The 20,793-nt window shown below is 41.6% G+C and overlaps 1 protein-coding gene across 1 annotated transcript; it reads right to left on the reverse strand.

Annotated features, from left to right (window-relative positions):
- Nucleotides 1–10,316: 10,316 nt before the first annotated feature.
- Nucleotides 10,317–18,826, reverse strand: BRK1 (BRICK1 subunit of SCAR/WAVE actin nucleating complex). The gene is made up of 3 exons (XM_036079859.2): nt 18,642–18,826; nt 11,216–11,298; nt 10,317–10,967 (listed from the first exon to the last, which is right to left on the reverse strand). The coding sequence occupies exons 1-3, from the start codon at nt 18,757–18,759 to the stop codon at nt 10,941–10,943; spliced, it is 228 nt and encodes a 75-aa protein (XP_035935752.2). The 5' UTR covers nt 18,760–18,826; the 3' UTR covers nt 10,317–10,940.
- Nucleotides 18,827–20,793: the final 1,967 nt, after the last annotated feature.

Consider the following 20,793-nt stretch of genomic DNA (forward strand, 5'->3'; position numbering starts at 1 on the left):
GTTCTTCTCCCCCTCCGATTTCCCCCCCTTCGTTCTTCCCCTCCTGCTACATTCTTCTTCTTTTTTTCTTTCTTAACGTATATTGCATTATTTGTTTCAGAGGTACAGATCTGAGATTCAACAGTCTTGCACAATTCACAGCACTTACCAGAGCACACACCCTCCCCAGTGTCCATCACCCAGTCACCCCATCCCTCCCACCCCACCCCCCACTCCAGCAACCCTCAGTTTGTTTCCTGAGATTAAGAATTCCTCATATCAGTGAGGTCATATGATACATGTCTTTCTCTGTTTGACTTATTTCGCTCAGCATAATACCCTCCAGTTCCATCCACGTTGTTGCAAATGGCAAGATCTCATTCCTTTTGATGGCTGCATAATATTCCATTGTATATATATACCACATCTTCTTTATCCATTCATCTGTTGATGGACATCTTGGCTTCCTTTTAAAGGTATTTTCTGTATGCACACAAAGCAGTTTAAGAAATTTTATATTACTACCGTCAGTGGAAATTCGCTCTCATTTGTCGCAGAAGAGTACAGTGGAACTAAGTTCAAAGGAAACAAAACAACAGTTATTAAGTTGGTTTTTTTTTAAAGATTTTATTTATTTATTTGAGAGAGAGAATGAGATAGAGAGAGCATGAGAGAGGGGAGGGTCAGAGGGAGAAGCAGACTCCCCGCTGAGCGGGGAGCCCGATGCGGAGCTCGATCCTGGGACTCCAGGATCATGACCTGAGCTGAAGGCAGTCGCTTAACCAACTGAGCCACCCAGGCACTCCCAGTTATTAAGTTTTATCTATGGTCCATTGAGCCTGCTTTTTCTTGGTTCCACCGGTTTAGCCAAGTGTTAAAGATTAAATGCCAAGTATTAGTTGTCACACCAACTTTCTTCTGGACATAATCAGAAGGATTAAAGGAAATTGAAACGGGACACTTTCAATCCTGTGACACTGGAGTCTGTGTGCCCTCTGAAATTCACACCCACCTGGGTTCTCATTCTGCCTGTAGCTTCAGATATGTGATACTGGGCAAAATTCTTTAAATTCTCTGAGTCTTTGCTCATTTTTAAGAATTAGGTCACAAAACTGTGGACAAGTGTTAAGTGGAAAGTGGTAAGTGCCCAGCACATAGTAAGCACTCAACAAATAGCAGCAGTTAATATTATAAAGATAAACACACTGTCTCTGGCCTGAAAACTCTCACAGGCTACTGGGCAAGTATACAAGACATATTGTTAGAGTATGATATTGGTTGTAAAAGAGCAAGGTGTAAAGTGGTTTGCTGGGCAAGGCTTCCCAGGAAGAGTTATATCTGGGATGGACTTTGAAGAATGGACCTAAGAGCTTTCCTTTCCCATGTCCCATCAGACAAATATCCACGTTGGATGTCAAATAATGGCTCATAGACAGATTTCCCAATCCAGTTTGCTTCTCATTGATTTTATACCCATTGCCTCCAAGCCCAGCACTCCTACAGACCTAACATTTACTGAAAATCCACCTGGAGGCCCAAGCCAAAGAGGGACATAGATTTAAGCTCATAGCCCAGTATAATGGCCCCAATATTTAAAAGAAATGGCAGAGGGAGAAGGGACAAGTAAACTTTTTTGTTTTGTGTTTGGCTACACCCCTGGGCAGCTGTTCTCAATCAAATCTGCAAAAGCAGAAGAGGTTTAGATCTATGATTTTAGATGTTTGATGGCCCATCTGAGCAACCTCATTTCAGTTTCTTCGACTGCCTGACAGGAAAGAGTGATGCAAACTTCTTCACAAACCATGTTGGAAAATGGCAACCCCATTAAAGTGAGGGAAAGCTTATTTAGGATATGGAAATGAATAAAAATATAGTGAGAAAAGCTATCAAATTGTATGTGTAGTGTGATGACCTTTATGCAAAATACATGTAACTATGACCCAGGGATCATGACCCAAGCCGAAGGCAGACGCTTAACTGCCTGAGCCACCCAGGCGCCCCTATTTATTTATTTTAAAGATTTTATTTATTTGACAGCGAGAGAGAGAAAGAGAGCATGCGCACAAGCACAATTACGTACAATTACATTTTAATCTACATTTACTAAATCTTTCTATTTTCTTTTTTTAAAACTGTAATGTTTAATCCTTATAACAAAACTAAGGTGTTGACAGGTTAGTTATTTTGACCCAAACTGTAAGAAGACTGAGTTTCAGAGGGGTTAAATATGCCCAGATTTGCTAAATTCAGATTGTTCTCAGTCATCTCGTCATAATAAAAAATTAGATGGAGTTCATTTTCTTCTTCTAAGGTTAGACATAGGGAAGTTATCCACATGGTGCCTCTCTTCTTTTCCTTAAGATTTCATAAGGAAAGAAGGATAATTCTGAAGGACTTTCATATTTTCTAATGTGAGTGGGAAATAAGCTAAATATGATGAATCTTCTCTCAGCCATCCATAAGAACCTTCAAGAGAACCTCTTTATAATACTTGGAAATGTTTTCTACCCTGTAATTTGGTTTAATTTGCATATTTATTAAAAAACTAAAAAGTAAAGGGTTTGAGCCAGTGAGCTATTAGGCATAAATGGATTACAAATCTCTTGATAATAAAGCAGTTTTCGATCTCTTGAAAAACTAAACTTGACCTCGATTTCAGAAGCAGGAAGAAATGGGGAACTGATGTTTTTGGCATTAGAGATGTACCAAGTTCTGTTATGTTGCTCTTGTTACCCAGTACTTTGAATTTTCTACCTTTATTTCATGAAGCTGAAGCCATGTTTGTAAACAGTATTTGCTACTGTAGGCCATGCTGAGTGGGACAGAAAGCCCCTTGTTCTTCTCCAGGCTCCTTCCCAGCATTTGCACTCAGTTTCATACTGTTGCATACGAGAAAACATTTGCCCAAACTTGGCTTTGGAGAATGTGAGTTGGGACTTACGCTGGCAGTTTGCAGACAGCTGGTGCCATTAGTAACTACAAAAATACAGCTACTTTCTAAAGGCAGTTGTGGCCGTTAGGTAGATCATACAAGAAAATCAGATTGATTTAGGGCTCTCAGGTTTATTTTTTGAAGAAAAGCTAACCTGTATACTAAATTGTCCAAAGATTAAGACTAGCTAGAAATAAAACAACTTTAAGGTGAAAAAGAATTTTAGGCAGTAATCTAGTCTACTGTTGCTGTTTTAGAAATGAATAAACAAGCCTGGACAGTTTGTGTGACATGCCCACCCACCTAGCTGGTGGCCAAGCCAAAACTAAAACCCAGGTCTCCTTAGTCCCAATCAGTGCAGAGCTATTCAAGGACTCCCACATCAGTTTTCTGTTTTCTGTGCAATGCTGGCCCTTTATCAGCCTCTCCTTGGATCTCATTGACAACCTGACAGAGCAGAAGGGCAACTGCCACGTTTCGCTAAGTGTTACCCATTGGCATCAATGTTTGCACTGAAAAACTCTGGGGCAGGGTTTCCTTTGGTTCTTTTGGCGCCTTTGGGTTTGTTGAGACTACCAAGTATGAGGTTAGTATTGTGCCTTAATCTGCATCCCCCACCCATAACATATTTGAAAAATAATTTCCTTGTGAAACAAGTTTCAGGTTTGTGGAAAAAATTTAAGAATAGTACAAAGAATGTATATATATTCATATAACACAATTTTGAATTGAGATCATTTTATCCCCAAATCTGAACTCATTTAATGTGATAATCCCATTGTGACTTTAAGGGTACACATGGACAGGGATGCCTGGCTGGCTCGGTCGGTGAAGCATGGGACTCTTGATCTCAGGGTTATGAGTTTGAGCCCCATGTTGGGTGTAGAGATTACTTAAAAATAAAATCTTAAAAAAAAAAAGAGTACACATGGACAATAAATGCATTATAAGGGGAAACATTAATATGTCTTTTTTTAAAGTAAGATGTCCAATTCAATAAATAATTCATTTTGACTTTGACATTTTGCCTCAGAAGTTGTTTATTAGCATTAAATACATTGTATGTCTACTATGCATGAGGCAGTGGAGATAAAATGTTCAGAAACAGACGTATAATTTCTACTCTTGGAGCGTATAACATAGTCGTTACTCACTGTATTCTCCCATGCAATCCAAAGGACACCAAAATGACATTTGCATAAAATCCTCAGGAAAAACAGAACATAAAGGAACAATGCAATATCAACTTTATTAGATAGGAAGTACATCATAGGCCAAAATTTTATTTTAATTTAAGATTTTATTTATTTATTTATTTGAGAGAGAGAACATGAGCCAGGGAGAGAGGCAGAGGGAGAGGGAGAAGCAGACTCCCTGCCAAGCAGGGAGCCTGACCTGTGACTTGATCCAGGAACCCTATGATCATGACCTGAGCTGAAGGTAGACACTTAACCGACCGAGCCACCCAGGTGCCCCTCATAGGCCAAAATTTTGTTTGTGGGAATCAAGTATTTTTGTTTTTTGGTTATTTAAAAAAAATTTTTTTTTTACCATTGTACAAGTAATACGATACCATATATAGATTATAGGTACATACAAGTATATGAGAAGCACTAAAAATTGGCCTGGATAAAAGAACTATCAAAATTCAACAATAAGAAAACCTAATAAATGGACAAAGGCCCTCAAAGAGGATGGCAAACAAGCCCATGAAAAGGTATTCTACATTGCTAGGCACTGAGGAAATACAAATCAAAACCTTAGTGAGTTACCACTAGCCGATCTATTAGAATAGCTAAAACTTTTTAAAAGAACAAAAAACCTAATAGTACTAAGTGCAGGCAGGGACATGGAGCAACTGGAACACTCCTGCATTGCTGGTGAGAATGCGAAATGATAATAGCCACTCTGGGAAAACAGCTTAGCAACATCTCATGAAACTAAACACACACTTACCATATGACCCAACTATCTCACTCCTAGATGATTCTCACTTAGGAGAAATGAAAACTTATGTTCACACACACACACACACACACACCACAACCTGTATGCAAATGTTTATAGCAGCTGTATTGACGATTGCTAAGAACTGGCAATAACTCCGACGTCCTTCAGTTGGTGAGTGGATGGTGGAATACCATTTGGCAATGAAAAGGAATAAGCTGTTGACACATAGGACAACATGGATGAATCTCAAATTGATTATGCTAAGTGAAAAGCCAGACTCAAAAGGCTACGTACTGTATGACTCCATTACATGACATTCTGGAAAAGGCAAAACTAGGGACAGAGGACAGATCAGTGGTTGCCAAGGCTTAAGCCTGGAGGTAGGGTTTGGTAACAGTGTCTTTTGGGGATGATGGGATATTCTGTAACTTAATTGTGCTGATGGTTACATGACTCTCTTTTGTCAAAACTCAGATCTATACACCAAAATGTGAATTCTATATGTAAATTTAAAATAAATTTAAGGGGCACCTGGGTGGCTCAGTCGTTAAGTGTCTGCCTTCAGCTCAGGTCATGATCCCAGGGTCCTGGGATCGAGCCCCGCATCGGGCTCCCTGCTCCGCGGGAAGCCTGCTTCTCCCTCTCCCACTCCCCCTGTTTGTGTTCCTTCTCTCGCTGTGTGTCTCTCTCTGTCAAATAAATAAATAAAATCTTTAAAAAATAAAATAAAATAAAATAAATTCAGGGGAAAATATAGGGTGGATGGATACACATCCAACCCGTGATAGTTGTTGCTCCTGGGGATGAAGGAGGGAAATGGGATCAGAGTGGAAGTTAAAGGGGATTTTAGACTCACCATGTATTTTCTTAAAAAATACATATATATAAATATGACAGCACACTATTAAATTTACATGGTGAAATTATCAATGTTTGCTTTATTATACTTCTTCGTATTTTTTAACTGGTCAAAATATAAACAAGGCAAAATATATCCTCCTAAAGGAAAATTTAGAGAAGACATGGAAGTATAAGGGGAAAGAAATCACCAGTTGTATTAAAACATTTGGGTGCATTTTCTTCTATTCTTCTCTCCATGTTTGTTTTTGCGTAGTGGAAAGTGTAGCGTAAGAACAATATAGTCTGTAGTTTTACTTTTACTTGGTATATTCTAAACATGTTTTCCTTCCTCTTAAATGATCTTTGTAAATATTATTTGCAATGATGTAATACCTATCTTAAGGCCTGCATTTAAACAGCTGCTCTCATTTTATGGATGTAGGCATTTCTGTAATACTAAACTGGTATGTTTCACTTCACTAAACTGGAAGCACATATGCGAGTATGTTTGCATGAATCCCGTAAATTATGATGTCTCTGAGTCATTGCAATTTAACAGGAAGTCCTGTCTTTCCTTGGGGTTTTCCTCCACAAATGTTTCCACGTTGTTGATGTTCAGTACAGCTGGAGGTCCGCATCCCTGCTGGAGGCCACCAGGATACACCATCTCTTTGTATAACGTACTTTCAAGGAGAGCCCGTGGCAAAATCACCCAGGCTCTGGTGTTCCTCTGTAGGTTTGTCTGACTCCTCAGATTAACTCATGCCATCATTTTCGCCAAGGCAGGAAATGATGAACCTCTCTAACCCAGCACTCTCCTCTGACCACCCTTTTCACACCCTTACATGTGCTTCAGTTTCTTTAATTTCAAAATGGAGATAATGACACAGCTTTAAAGCATGTGGAATCCTTAGTATAGTGCCTGGTACTTAATAGATTTGATAGATTATTTTTCTTTCTTCCTGAAGTTCATCTTTGACTAAAAAGAAACCCTCTGAACCCTGCTATTTCCGCCTGCTTCTGCCCTTAGAGTCTATTCCACATGACTGAATGTTTTAATTAGAATTGTGGACCGTCTTCCTTGATCATCAGATCTCCAGCCTTTCATAGAACCATGTGTAACTTTTTTTGTGTGCAAGATTGTGTGACCCTCACTGAAGTGCTGTGAAGGCAAGACCATGACTTCTCTGCAATATTCTCAATGCTTAGCACAGTACCTGGCACATAGTAATCCCTCAATAAATATTTGTAGAATGAATGAATGCTTATTTTTTTTTTTAATATGCTTTTTTTTTTTTTTAAAGATTTTATTTATTTATTTGAGAGAGAGAATGAGAGAGAGAGAGCACATGAGAGAGGGGAGAGTCAGAGGGAGAAGCAGACTCCCTGCCGAGCAGGGAGCCCGATGCGGGACTCGATCCCGGGACTCCAGGATCATGACCTGAGCCGAAGGCAGTCGCCCAACCAACTGCTTATACTTTATAGTTTTAATCTCCCAGAAATAAACCTCTCATTTCCCATATTTTCACCTTAGTGCTCTTCACATAGTAGGTCTGATGATTTTTCCCTTTTCAGCAGGCATCCTTGGCTTTTAAGAACTGACTTACATCAAGGACATCTGACTGCCTCAGTTGGGAGAGCATGCAACTCTTGATCTCAGGGTCATGAGTTCAAGCCCCACGTTGGATGTAGAGATTACTTAAAAATAAGTAAGTAAGAGCACCTGGGTGGCTCAGTCGGTTAAGTGTCTGCCTTTGGCTCAGGTCATGATCCCAGGACCCTGAGATCAAGCCCCGCATTGGGCTTCCTGCTCAGTGGGGAGTCTGTTTCTCCCTCTGCTGCTCCCCCTGCTCATGCTCTTCTGCTCTCTCAAATAAATCTTTAAAAAAAATTGTATTTAAAAAAATAAATAAAATGTAAAATATAACTATCATCCTCAATAAGGACAAAATGTTAGTATTTCAGAACTATTACTCTCTAAGTTGAAGAAGTGACACCTTGGGGACAAAATAAATGGTTGTTTAGCCTAACATTATGGACTGTAATGACCTGTGAGCAAAGATGTGTATGACTTAAGAGTAAAATTCCAGTTTCTGGAGCCCGACCAGATAAGGCCTTTCAGAAGGGGGATGTAGCTGCTTCCTTTGGCTCGACCCAAAGATAGCTAGAGGAAGCGCTAGAGTGGATTAAATTCCTTAGGCAAAGCTTCCAGAAAATACAGCATAAAATTAAACCTTCAGAGGACACCTGGGTGGCTCAGTTGGTTAAGCGTCTGCCTTCGGCTCAGGTCATGATCCCGGAGTCCTGGGATCAAGTCCCGCATCGGGCTCCCGGCTTAGCGGGGAGCCTGCTTCTCCCTCTGACCCTCTCCCCTCTCATGCTGTTTCTCACTCTCTCTCTCAAATAAATAAATAAATAATCTTAAAAAAAAAATTAAACCTTCAGAGAAAGGAAGCTGTTGGAAGCAAAACTAGACAACATAGACATGAATGCAAACAGTGTTTGCCAGACACAGCAAGGACAACCTATGAAGCCTTCTTCACAAAAGGGTGGAAACGTGTAAGACTAACAGAGCTGTGTAATTGCTTAGAGGGTCTCAGGTGAGGACAATGAAGGGGCACTGGACTAGGAATGAGACAATAAATTTTACATCTCACTCTACCACATTCAGGATAGAATGGTTAGAACCGCCTGAGTCACATAGGTCTAAATTCAAATCCCTTCCCTTACTTCCTAGGACTTTGGACAAGTTTTATCCTCTCTAAACTAGTTCCTCACCTATTACAAGGAGATAAGAATGCCTACTCCTTAGAGTCTGAGGATTAAATGAAATAAAATACATAAAGCAATGAGCACATCTAGCATATGGTAACACTCAAAGTATAGACACCACCAGCTACATACCCTTGTGCAAACCAGGGCCTCATTCTATAAAGGGAGTTATAACAGAGAAAAGCACTCTGACACCTTAAAGTGCCAGGTGTGATGAAGGGAGGCTGGGTTCACTTGCTGCCCACATCCAATGTTACCAGTTGTTTCCTTTACAACCAGCAGGTTACCATCCGCAACATGGTATTACTTAGGAGACTTTTTTAGAAATGTTACTTTGATATCACTAAATTAAGATTGACATCTATGCAACCACAAAGAATTTATTGAACATTTTCATTAATGTGATTTCATTAAAGGAAGGCTTTTTCCTGCTTATATTAGTTACCATCCCTTTTGCCCCTATCACAATCTCATGGTATAGTCCTTGCATGTAGCAGGAACTCAATAAATGTCTGCTAAATTGACTGCGGAGCACCAGACGACCTACAACTTGAACTTTAGTACTTACTTCATCCTGGAAAGGACTGAGCGATTATGAATAATCAATTCAAGTGACTGTTAGAAGCACTCTACCGACAAGCTGGTAATGTCAAAAACACTTCCCATAGGAAAGGATGTCCCCAGGTTTGTCTCCACCGTAAAATCCCACTTTTAAATGAAGGTACTATTTAAAATGGTCTTCCAAAGGACTAAGCAGAGGTTCTAAAAAGATCGGACGGGGCGCCTGGGTGGCTCAGTTGTTAAGCGTCTGCCTTCGGCTCAGGTCATGATCCCAGGGTCCTGGGATCGAGCCCCACATCAGGCTCCCTGCTCCGCGGGAAGCCTGCTTCTCTCTCTCTCATTACCCCTGCTTGTGTTCCCTCTCTCGCTGTGTCTCTGTCAAATAAATAAAATCTTTAAAAAATAAAAATATCTGACAATGTGAAGCAGCTTGGGCTCTAAAGTCAGTTGAATTGGTGCCTACTGACCACCTGCCTTCTGCAAGGCACCCAGCTGGGCAGTATAGGAAAAGGTGCTCATGTACACTAATTATACCATGTAGTACTAGGTACTACATCAGAGAACAGCTCACAACAAGATCCAATCCAGAGCTGAAGTGTAGTGTCAGCATGGCGTGATGAGATGGGAGGGACTGAGAAAAGGAAAAGGGCAGTACTGAATGAAAAAGTCGAGTCCAGATCTTTCTGGAAGAGGTTTGACTTGAGCTAGCCTTGAAATAGCAAATATGATTTGAATAGGGGGAAATTTGTGTGCACGTAGTGTGACAACTTCTACATGACTAAAACGGAGATTCTATATAAGAAATAAGCCTTTAAAAGTAGGGTGGCATAAGTTTATAGCAAGCTTTGGATGCTAGAATGAAAAGTTTTAGCCTCTTCTGTTTAAACTATTTGCTTTTCAAAAGAAAGACAGTTAGCTTTTACTGGATAAAACTCACAGTCTGCCCTGGGTTGCGGTTAAACTGTGTGGATGCTGGTATTCCAATAGACTGTAAGCATCATGCCTGATTCAATGCTTATCTTTTACTGGAGCATAACGTGCCTACATAGTAAGTACTTGATAAATGTCTGCTGAATGACCAAATGACTCCCAGGATGAATTAGTCAGCTCAAAGTCCAAACATGGGGGCGGGCCCCCTCCGGCTGGTAAGCCACCTAGGCTTTCATCAAAGAGATATATCTGAAAGTTTTACATTAGAATAATAATCCCACATGTCCGATTTCTGTGGAATGGGTGAGCCCCATCTCTAGCGCCTCTCCCCACCACAATCACAGCAGTCAGATAAAGTTGAGGAGTTTATTAGGGAAATATGAGAGGCAAAGACACCCCAAGTGACAAAAAGAAAATTCTGAAAATGTCCCTTCAAGCCAAGTGGGGGCCTGGCCTTGACCTCCCCAAAAGGACAAGAAACTGGTGGGTTAGGAACAACATTCTCTGGTGGCCACCTTGCCAGGGCATAAGTGTCTCAGCCAGGACTGCCTCACATCCCCCACCAAAGGTGGAAAGGAGACAAAGACTGTTTATAGAATCAATGCAGAGGCAATGAGAGCTGTAAGGAAAGTCACAGAGAGAGAGAGAAAGAGAGGTGGGGAGGACCTTGACAAAGAGTCCCAGGCGTTTGGCTCGGAGCGCCTCAAATACACTGACGAACAGTTCTACAAAATGTTACTTAAAAAGATAAAATGCCTAATGTTGGTTCCAAGAGCTCCCCTGGACGTCTTCCCACATGCCACATCACACACCGATGTACACGGCAGAGCCCAAAGGCCACGCTTTTGAAAAAAGAAAAACAAGAATAAGCCCTGTTGCTCTTTAAGGAGAGAGGAAGGAGCTGAGGCTGCTGGGGCCTTTCCCACGTTGGCCTGTATTCCGTAAAGCAGCTTCCCAGCAGCAGCATGGTGTAGTTCTAGGTGAGGGTCTCGCCTTTTGTCACCTGTCAAAGGAAACTGACAATTAGATAAATTCAAAAGTATTAAAAAAATCTTTTTATAGATCCTAGGTAGTAGGGAGTGGTAGAAAAGACAATAGCTCTGGAGCCCCAGAAACCTGGTTCAAATCCAGGGAAGTTCATTAACTTCTAAGCCTGTTACTGCTTCCAGGTTTGTTTCAGCAACAAGTGGAAATGCTCATTCTCTCTGCAAAGCCCTTGCCTAGCCTCAGTACCTTCCCTGACATACTCACCCGTGCTTCAATGTACTCTATTCTCCGTTCGAGGGCTGTCAATTTCTCGTTTAGTGTTGCAAGTCTTGAACGACAAGACATATCTGGTAAAAGGAGACTGATGTTCAGGATTAATGTCATTCCAAATACAAACACACACACACAGCCCCTAACTGATGAAGAGGAATGATACATCATGCAGAGCACAAGCGGGAGCAGGTGAGCAAAGCAAGGGAATGGAGAAGTGAGAATTATATTAGGAGCACATATGCTTAGAATGGATCTGCTGAACTTCCTACCAACGGTGGTAGGCAGAGAATAACGACCTCCAAAGATGTCCATGCCCTAATCCCTGAAGCTGTAAGTATGTATCCTACATGATAAAAGGGACTTTTCAGATGTGATTCAGGTTAAGGACCTTGAGATCCTGGATTATCTAATCACAAATCCATAAATGTAGGGAGAGATAGACCGAAGAAAGGTGGAGGAAGAAGAAGAAGAGATTCAAAGTGTGTGAGGGGAACTCAACCTGCTATGGCTGGCTTTGAAGAGGGAGGAAGGAGGCCATGAGCCAAAAGATGCCAGAGACACTGAGAAGCTGGAAATAGCTCTCATCTGACAGCCAGCAAGGAAACAGATTTCAGTACTACAGCCACAAGAAACCGAATTCTTTTTTTTTTTTTTTTTTAAAGATTTTATTTATTTATTTGACAGAGAGACACACAGCGAGAGAGGGAACACAAGCAGGGGGAAGGTCAGAGGGAGAAGCAGGCTTCCCGCTGAGCAGGGAGCCCGATGCGGGGCTCGATCCCAGGACCCTGGGACCATGACCTGAGCCGAAGGCAGACGCTTAACGACTGAGCCACCCAGGCGCCCCAAGAAACCGAATTCTGCCACCAACCCAATGAGCAAGGAAACAGATCCTCTCCTAAAGTCTCCAGAAAGGAAGGCAGCCCTGCTGACACCTTGATTTTAGCCCAGTGATGTTGGACTTCCAAACCACACAACTATAAAATAATAAACTTATATGACAAAAGCGGCTACATTTATGGTAATTTGTTATGGCAGCAATAGAAAACACACCAAAACTCTACAGACGGCTATTTGCTAATAGACAAACCAAGAGTTTCAAGAGAGGGGAAGTGACAAGAGGAAGAAAATAATCTCAACAGGGAAGAAAAACAGAGGCCACGAAAGCAGGAGAGGAGGGAAGGCGTCTGTGTTTCTGAGCTCACAGAAGCCTCATCATTGCTTTTGCTCTAGGAAGGTACTTAATGTGTCATCAATATCTGCGCAGGCATGTCAGCATGAGAGAAAACTTGGGAGAACATCAAATATCCTGTGGAGCCCACATTCCATCTGTGGAAAACAGCAAAATTTCTTTTCTTCCTTTTCCCTTTCCAACCTTCTTTCACCACTCATCCAAAATGAAACCCAGATCTCCCCTAAATTAATACCTTTTCCTCTGCAAATTTCTCTAAGAGAAACCACTTGACTACTCTTTCCCTAACCATTCTGAACAGGAGAATAATGTTTCTGGGCATGCTCAAGATTTCCTATTACTTCCTTCAATACCGTTGTTCGCTCATCCTCAACAACCTTCACTTTTTAAGTCTAAAATATCCTTTCTCTGAGACACTCTCCCACTCACAATGATTCAACACTTAGCTCACAACTTTTCATCTCTTCCCTGTTATGCAAAAGCATGTCCACATCCATTTTGACAAATCCTCTTGCCTCAACTTTCACTTCTCCATGTCTGCATCTTATTCATCTTGCCTTTCTAAACATTCTCCTTCAAGGCTCAGTTCAAATTGGACCTCTGAGAGGTCTCTGCCAGAGGCATATAATTCTGCTGTACATTTATGGTTGAATTTCTAGTTTATAAATTACTTATGTGCTTCGTCTTAGGTTATCATTTCTCCCTTTGGATACAGATTTAACAAACAAGAATGTTCACCACTATTACTTAGGAATGGTTTCATAAAGTATGGTATATTTATGAAAGACTATTAAAATGGCCATTAAAAATTACAAGTTTGCAGGGCGCCTGGGTGGCTCAGTCACCAAGCGTCTGCCTTCAGCTCGGGTCATGATCCCAGGGTCCTGGGATCGAGCCCCACATCGAGCCCCATATCGGGCTCCCTGCTCCGCGGGAAGCCTGCTTCTCCCTCTCCCACTCCCCCTGCTTGTGTTCCCTCTCTCGCTGTGTCTCTCTCTGTCAAACAAATAAATAAAATCTTTAAAAAGAAAAAAACAAAAAACAAAAAATAAGGCATCTTTTTAACAACTCATTAAAAAAACAAAATTACAAGTCTGAATATTTAACGTAGGAAATGTTCCTGCTACCTAGACAAATGTACTTATGTACTTGTAATTTATCATTTTTTTTACATGTTTGTTACCCCACTAGAATGAGTTAATCAAAGCCCACTTCACTGGGCTAAAATCAATTAATCAAATACTGCCTCTTATTAATTTTTATAACAAGTATCTTATCTGGCATAGAGATGTTTTTCAGAAAAAAATTATGGATTCTGGTATGTTAGTGAAACAAGAAATTGGCTCTAGTGTGACTCCACTAATTCTACAAGGGGAAGCCAAGGCTCATCTTGGATAACTGATGGGACAAAACAATAGCACAGCTGAGTTCGGAGTCCAGTTTCCTTCTACCCAGGATGCTACTCTCCCACCACACACCCCGCTACCACCTTTATAAACCTCTGGAGTTGTAGTCTATTCCCACATCTCTTAAAATCTGCTTATAGCTCAACTCTTCCACTTTCCGGTTCCTTTTTTTCTTTTTGCCATACTAGATCCTCTCCCACCCACCCATCTTCACTGCTACTCTTCATTATTTTTTAAAAATAGCTTTACTGATATATTAATGTATATACCATGAAGTTCACTTACTTGAAGTATACAATTCAATGGTTTTTAGAATAGAGTTGTGCACCCATCATCATAATCTAATTTTAGAACATCCTCATAATCCCTACATGAAACCTTGTACCAATTAGCAGTCATTCCCCATTCAGCCTCGTCCCAACCCCTGGCAACCATTAATCTATCTCTGTGGATTTACCTATTCTGGACATTCTTCATTTTTCTTTTAAATCGTGTTGTTTATCTCCTAGGCTGCTTCTTCTAATTCCTAGATCTAGCTTGAGTAGAAGGAACTCAGTACCCTCTTTTTCCTAGATACACTTCCACCACTGCCAGGACTGCCCAACAGGACCACGTCTCTTTCAATCTGGTTTTTAGAAGTTCAAAGGCATATCACGTATGCTATTCAGTAAGAGCATGAATGTCATCACTAACAACCTGTCATTTCCCACAAAAAGAGACGTGCCAAAATTATCTGCAAGGGTGGAGTGGTGAGAGGGAGGGTTCCTTCCTGGATGGCTGTTCTGTTCTAGCTCTGTCAATCTGGTAATGAATCAGAATCTAAGAACAACAGTATATTACTGGCCTAAATGGATAAGCACTGTTGAGAAATACAAAATGTTGAACTCCAGAAACTTTGATCATATTTCAGATCCCAAGCATACATACTGACTCAAGCAAAACACTGGGAAAGCATTCAGCAGCTGAACAAATCTGAAACCAGAGTGCATTTAAGAGTATATTATCACCAGACTTATATATTTTTTTAAAGATTTTACTTATTTATTTGAGAGAGAGAGCGCGAGCATGAGCAGGGGCCAGAGAGAAGGAGAAGCAGGCTCCCCACTGAGCAGGGAGCCCAATGCGGGGCTCCATCCCAGAATCCCGGGGATCATGACCAGAGCTGAAAGCAGACGCTTAACCGACTGAGCCAACCAGGTGCCCCTATCACCAGACTTTAATGAAGATACTAACTGTCCTTGTCAGGGTGCTTGATGGTGTGTATCCATTACCACTGCTGACAAATGCCAGTTATCAGCTCCTCTGAACCCTTAATGCACATAACCTTAGCCTACAAAAATCAACACTGTCATTCTCTTGAATTGTTGCCATTAAGGCTTACTTCTCTAACAGAATTCTAAATTTCTCAGGAGTGGCTACCATGTCCATTTATTCTTATTTATTCCTTTCTCAGAGGATGTGACACATAGCTGGGATCATGACAGACGTGCTATACTTGTTGGCTAAGTATAAAAACTGACATTTAAAAATAACCACATTTATTATTTTTGTTACACTTCTCTGCATATATTAGTTTTAGAATCAGATAAAATGGTATAAAAATTTAAAGCTATCATCTGTGACAATCTGTTTTTAGAAACTCCACCAATTCAAGGTACAGAACAGGTCTAGTGTTAGGATGTTATCACTGCCTTATGATTTGTGGGGCCTCAGGTTCAGGTGGCCCATGAATATAATCACTCTCACCAGTTGGAAGAAATCTGAGGGTAAAAGCTGTTCAGAAAGTCACTAGCTATCTTGGAAAAACAGTCCCCTCTCCAAAGCACATGGCCTACACAGACTCTGTGCTCAGGGTAAGGACTGTAGGAATGCTGCCATTTTTTCTTTTTTAAAGACTTTTATTTATTTATTTGACAGAGAGACAGCCAGAGAGGGCACACAAGCAGGGGGAGTGGGAGAGGGAGAAGCAGGCTTCCTGCAGAGCAGGGAGCCCAATAGGGAGCCCAATGCGGGCTTGATCCTGGAACCCCGGGATCATGACCTGAGCTGAAGGCAGACGCTTAACTGACTGAGCCACCCAGGCGCCCTTGGGAGCTCTTTGAAAATGGCAGCAATCCTTGGGGCCATCCTTCTGGCTCTGTAAGACTGGAATTCTGTGTGACTATTTCCTCAGTCTAGGACATGTTGGAAATCTCAAAAAGAAAAGTCTTTATTCTCCGTTTGATCATAAAATGTGACTCACACATTTGGTAAAATTTCAGTGCCGGTATTTCCTTGCTTATAAAGCAAGAGAAGAGACATTTCTCCTCTGCAAATCCTAAGCTCAAACTCCAATTTTTGGTCAGTTCCAAGACTCACCTGCCATAAATCTAGTGACTGTAATATGCCAAGATTTATGTCAAAGATAAATGTATGTGAATTAAAAGTTTCTTAATACAGGGGCACCTGGGTGGTGCAAATCCTGATTTTGGCTCAGGTCATGATCTCAGGGTCGTGAGACAGAGCCCGGCATCGGGCTCTGCACTCAGCAGAGTCTGCTTCAGACTATCTCTCCCTCTCCCTCTGCTCCACACCCGCTCAGTCTTGCTCACTCTCTCTCAAATAAATAAATCTTAAAAAAAAAAAAAGGTTATTAATACAATTCAGTGCTCAGAAATGAAGTTATTACATTACCCAGATCCAAATGTGGGGGATTGAGATCCTAGATCACTTTTAAATTTTGAAAAACAGCCCCAGCGTAACTTATTTTATTTTTTTAAGATTTATTCACTTATTTGAGAGACAGAGAGCACACAGGAGTGGAAGGGACAGAGGGAGAGAGACTCTCAAGCAGACTCGGCACTGAGCAGGAGCCCAAATCGGGGCTCCATCTCACAACACTGAGATCACTACCAGAGCCGGAGCCAAAACCAAGAGTCAGAAGCTTAACCGAATGACCCATGAGGTGCCCCTTGACTTGTTATTTTAGATGCTTTACTGATTTAACTGATGTTCTTAATACTTTACTTGGAGAGTCTGTGTGTATATATATCAGATCCTACCAGAAAGGTGAAGTCTTTTAATTCTGCTTTTTAAGGTTAAAACTCTCCATGTTGGTGATTTTTCCAACTACTTTCCACTGCCTCTCCTGACTAAGCCAAATCTCAAAGCTGTGATCTTCTCATCATTCCATCCTTCCCCTAGTATGCAGTATTTTGGTTTCTCTTCTCTGGCCCTTCCTCTGAAGGAACGTTATGAGTAAAGAATGCTGTGAACAACCTCCAATAATAGTTCAGCTCTCCAGAAAAGTAGGATAAACCAATTATGAGAACATCAAAAAAGTTTGCACAGAACTTAGGAAAAGAAAAAATCTCTGAGGAAACCAGACTATCTGAATAGCAGGGTAAATAGGTTCAGTATTTCTTAATGTCTTCAGTTCACTGAAATCAATTAATCTAGCCTCTGAACTTGAGGCTCCTGTCTCCAAATCCATCTCTTTTTCACTAAACCATACTCCTTCACTCAGAGTCAAACTATTTCAAGATACTATGAGATCTATGTTTGTTGACCACCGTTCCCTATTACAACCTCTATACCAAGTTATGTGTGTGAATATGTATCAATGACATACATATTTATACTATTCTCTCATTAATACTACCCTCACCCTCATTCCCTGGTGAGAAAATCCATCATACTAAGATTATAGTCTTATACACTTTATAAGTAAATAGATTAATACAAAACCGATGTTCTGAAACTGTCATTATTTCATCTTCAAGATAGAAATTCCTTGAAAGCAGGAAATGATTCCTATTCTGTATCTTCCAGAGTGCCTGAGAGCCTTGTACCGAGATCCGGTCTCTCTTGCTGATGCTTTCCAAGAAAATTCATGTTCTGTTACCTTACTCCTCAGGATGCATCAGTCCTCCGGCTGGAAAATAATTCATTTTAAATCTTTTTTTAATACATCAGTTTCCCCTACTTAATCTTAATTGCTTGTTGCTGAATTAGTGGAACAGAAGCACACTAGTTGGAAAAAGATCACTAGATGTCATCCTTACACCTTGTGATTGCTTAAGTAAGTCTACCCAGTGCCCAGTTCTGTTAAAGAAACACTTGGAGAACATGGGATGGGAGTCTTTGTTAAGGCTTGCTGTCCAGAAGGATACGGAACAAAGCAGAAAGAATTGAAGACTGTTACAAGCAGGCCATGCCTAGGAAAGATTTTGCTAGAAGCAGAAGTAACACGTACTGTCGGCTAGATACCAGCAATACAGGGCTCTCCACGTCCTTACATAATCTGGACCTTACCTCTGACCTCATCTCCTACCACTCTCAGGGCAGCAAAAACGGAAGACAGGAATGGGCGACTAAAAGGTATGGCGCTTAAGAGATCCTGAAAATGATGAGGAACCGTCAAGAAACTTACACAAGGCAGCGACACTGCTGTGGTTGCATTCGGAAAGGCGCACTCTGAGTGCAAAGTGAGAACGGGAATGGTAGCGGGTTACAAAGGAAGCAGGGAGGCTACCGAAGAGAAGACAAGACTGTGGATGGAGCTGCCTGAAGAGTCTGGGAAAAGGAAGGACCTGTTAATGGATCTGGGGTGAGGGCAATGAAGCCGATGAGCTCAGCCTGGCGCAGGAGAACCCCACAGGGACTGCCCAGTGGAGGCTGAGGGTCAGGGCGAGAGGGGGAAGGTGGGGTCCGGAGGACGCGAAAACCAGCTAGGGCCGAGGGCTCCCGGAGAAAGCCCCTTCAAAGCTTCTCAGCGCCCTCGCCAAACTGCCTGAGTGGCCTCCTACCCACCCCCACCTCCCCCTGCTCGCCCGCTGACCAAACGAGTTGAGAAAGTCCGCGATTTTCTTGATGCTGCTGGTGATGACTTCTATGTATTCCCGGTTCGCCCAGTCCTGGTGAATCTCCCGCTGCACCGGATCCTCTTGACCCGCCATGGCTGCCACCTGACGAGGAGCCACTGCGCAGGCGCCCCGACCCTCCAGCCGGCCAGTGCGCCTGCGCTGCCAGCCCACACCCATTACTTGGCACCCACGAATCCATGGGCATTGTGATGCGCCTGCGCAATGTCAAGTCCTTTCGCTCTGCTCCCACGCCCCTGAAAAAAGTCGCAAAAACCCCGACGGTGAAAATGGAGTGCGCACGCGCCGAAGCACGCCTACCCACGACATACCCCATCGCAGGCGGTTTTGGTCGTTAGGGGGCGCTTGACCACGAGACGCTCGCTGCGTCACCTGCTCCAAACTAAGGTTGTGGTCTGTGTCAGCAATTAGTTGGGCGTAGCCAATTAAGCCACATTAAATACAACTCATTTTGAAAATGGCTTTCAACAACACAACATGATTCCCCACCTTGCAGTCATCAAATAAACAAAACGTTAGTATTATTATTATTTTTTTAACAATAATACCCAGTGATGGAGAGGCTGAGGGAAAATTGATAGGCCCCTAAATAGCTGGTCGCACTGTAAACTGGCACAACTCCTTTAGGAAATTTGTAAGTTGACAGCAAGAACTGTCAAAAAATTCAAACTTTTTTGACCTAATCATTTCATTGAGAAAATCGTTGAAAAAGAAAAAAAAAGACACTTTAAGCACAAAGGTGCTCTTTGTAACATTATCTATTTAAAAAAACGAAACAACTATATCTCCATAGTTGGGGATGGCTAAACAATGGTACAGCCTCCTACGGCAATATCATGCAGTCATTCAAATAGTAATTATGAACACTATGGCAACATACATGATAAGCTGAAGGGGAAAAAAATACAAAATTCTCTTTAATTGCAACTATATGAAAATTATGTCTGCTTGAGGACAAGAAGGGTATATGAAAGATGCCAATGTCTGGTTTGTTAAGGTAGTGGAATTATAGACAATTTTATTTTATTTTTTTAAGATTTTTTTTATTTATTTGACACAGAGAGACATAGCGAGAGAGGGAACACAAGCAGAGGGGGTGGGAGAGGGAGAAGCAGGCCTCCCGCGGAGCAAGGGAGCCCGATGCGGGGCTCGATCCCAGGACCCTAGGATCATGACCTGAGCTGAAGGCAGACACTTAACGACTGAGCCACCCAGGCGCCCCAATTTTATTTTTGTTTAAGAGAATTTTTACAATCTGCTTTGTGCAATACATGCCTTTTATTAAAAAAAAATGTTCAACGGATTGCTTCTAGCAGTAGCTGGGAAGAAATCTTTACTAACAGTCCTTTACTCTGGTATGAGATTTTACAAGCTATAAAGCTGCTTTTATAGCTATTACCTCACTGAACCCTCACAAACCCTGTGAAAGGAAATCAGGAAGAGGCTTCTCATTTTACAGATGAGAAAACTGAAGTTCAAGGTCACACAGTCAATTAAGTGGTGGACCTTCACCAGTTGATTCCAGACTCCAATATCTTTTTACTGTACCAATCTGAAAACAAGCTAAGGCCTCTGAATTCTCCTACGTATTCATAGAAATGGTTACTAAAATAATAAATATCAACCCTAAATATCAAACCCCAGGTATCCAGAGTACTAACTGCCATTCAGGATCCTGCTTCCCAAGTGATGCTGTTGTAGTATCTTGCTCACACGTCACAGAGAAATCAGATAGATCTGCTTTTCCTTTAAAGGCAGGGCATCTCAGTTTCAAATCACAAATCTATCAGTGAGGAGTCACTTCACCCCTCTGAACTTTTTTTCTTCATGTGTAATACAGGAACAACAACATGGATGGATTAGGATTGTTGGAATTCTGTGAGAAAGAATAAATAGAACACTAAGCACAGTGCCTCACTCTTCACAAAGCAGGCACTCATGATCAGTTTACATTTTCTTTTTATGCAGAAAGCAGAAAATTAAGTACACATATCTATCCAACATTTTGTTTTTTATGATTAATGGCCTTCCATGAGATAAGTCAGGCTCAGCTCTTCTCCTTTTGCTGGACTTCCTATACACCTGTTCTAGGATCTCCCCTGTAATTCC

This window comes from Halichoerus grypus, chromosome 1, assembly GCF_964656455.1.
Source record: "Halichoerus grypus chromosome 1, mHalGry1.hap1.1, whole genome shotgun sequence".
NCBI lineage: Eukaryota > Metazoa > Chordata > Mammalia > Carnivora > Phocidae > Halichoerus > Halichoerus grypus.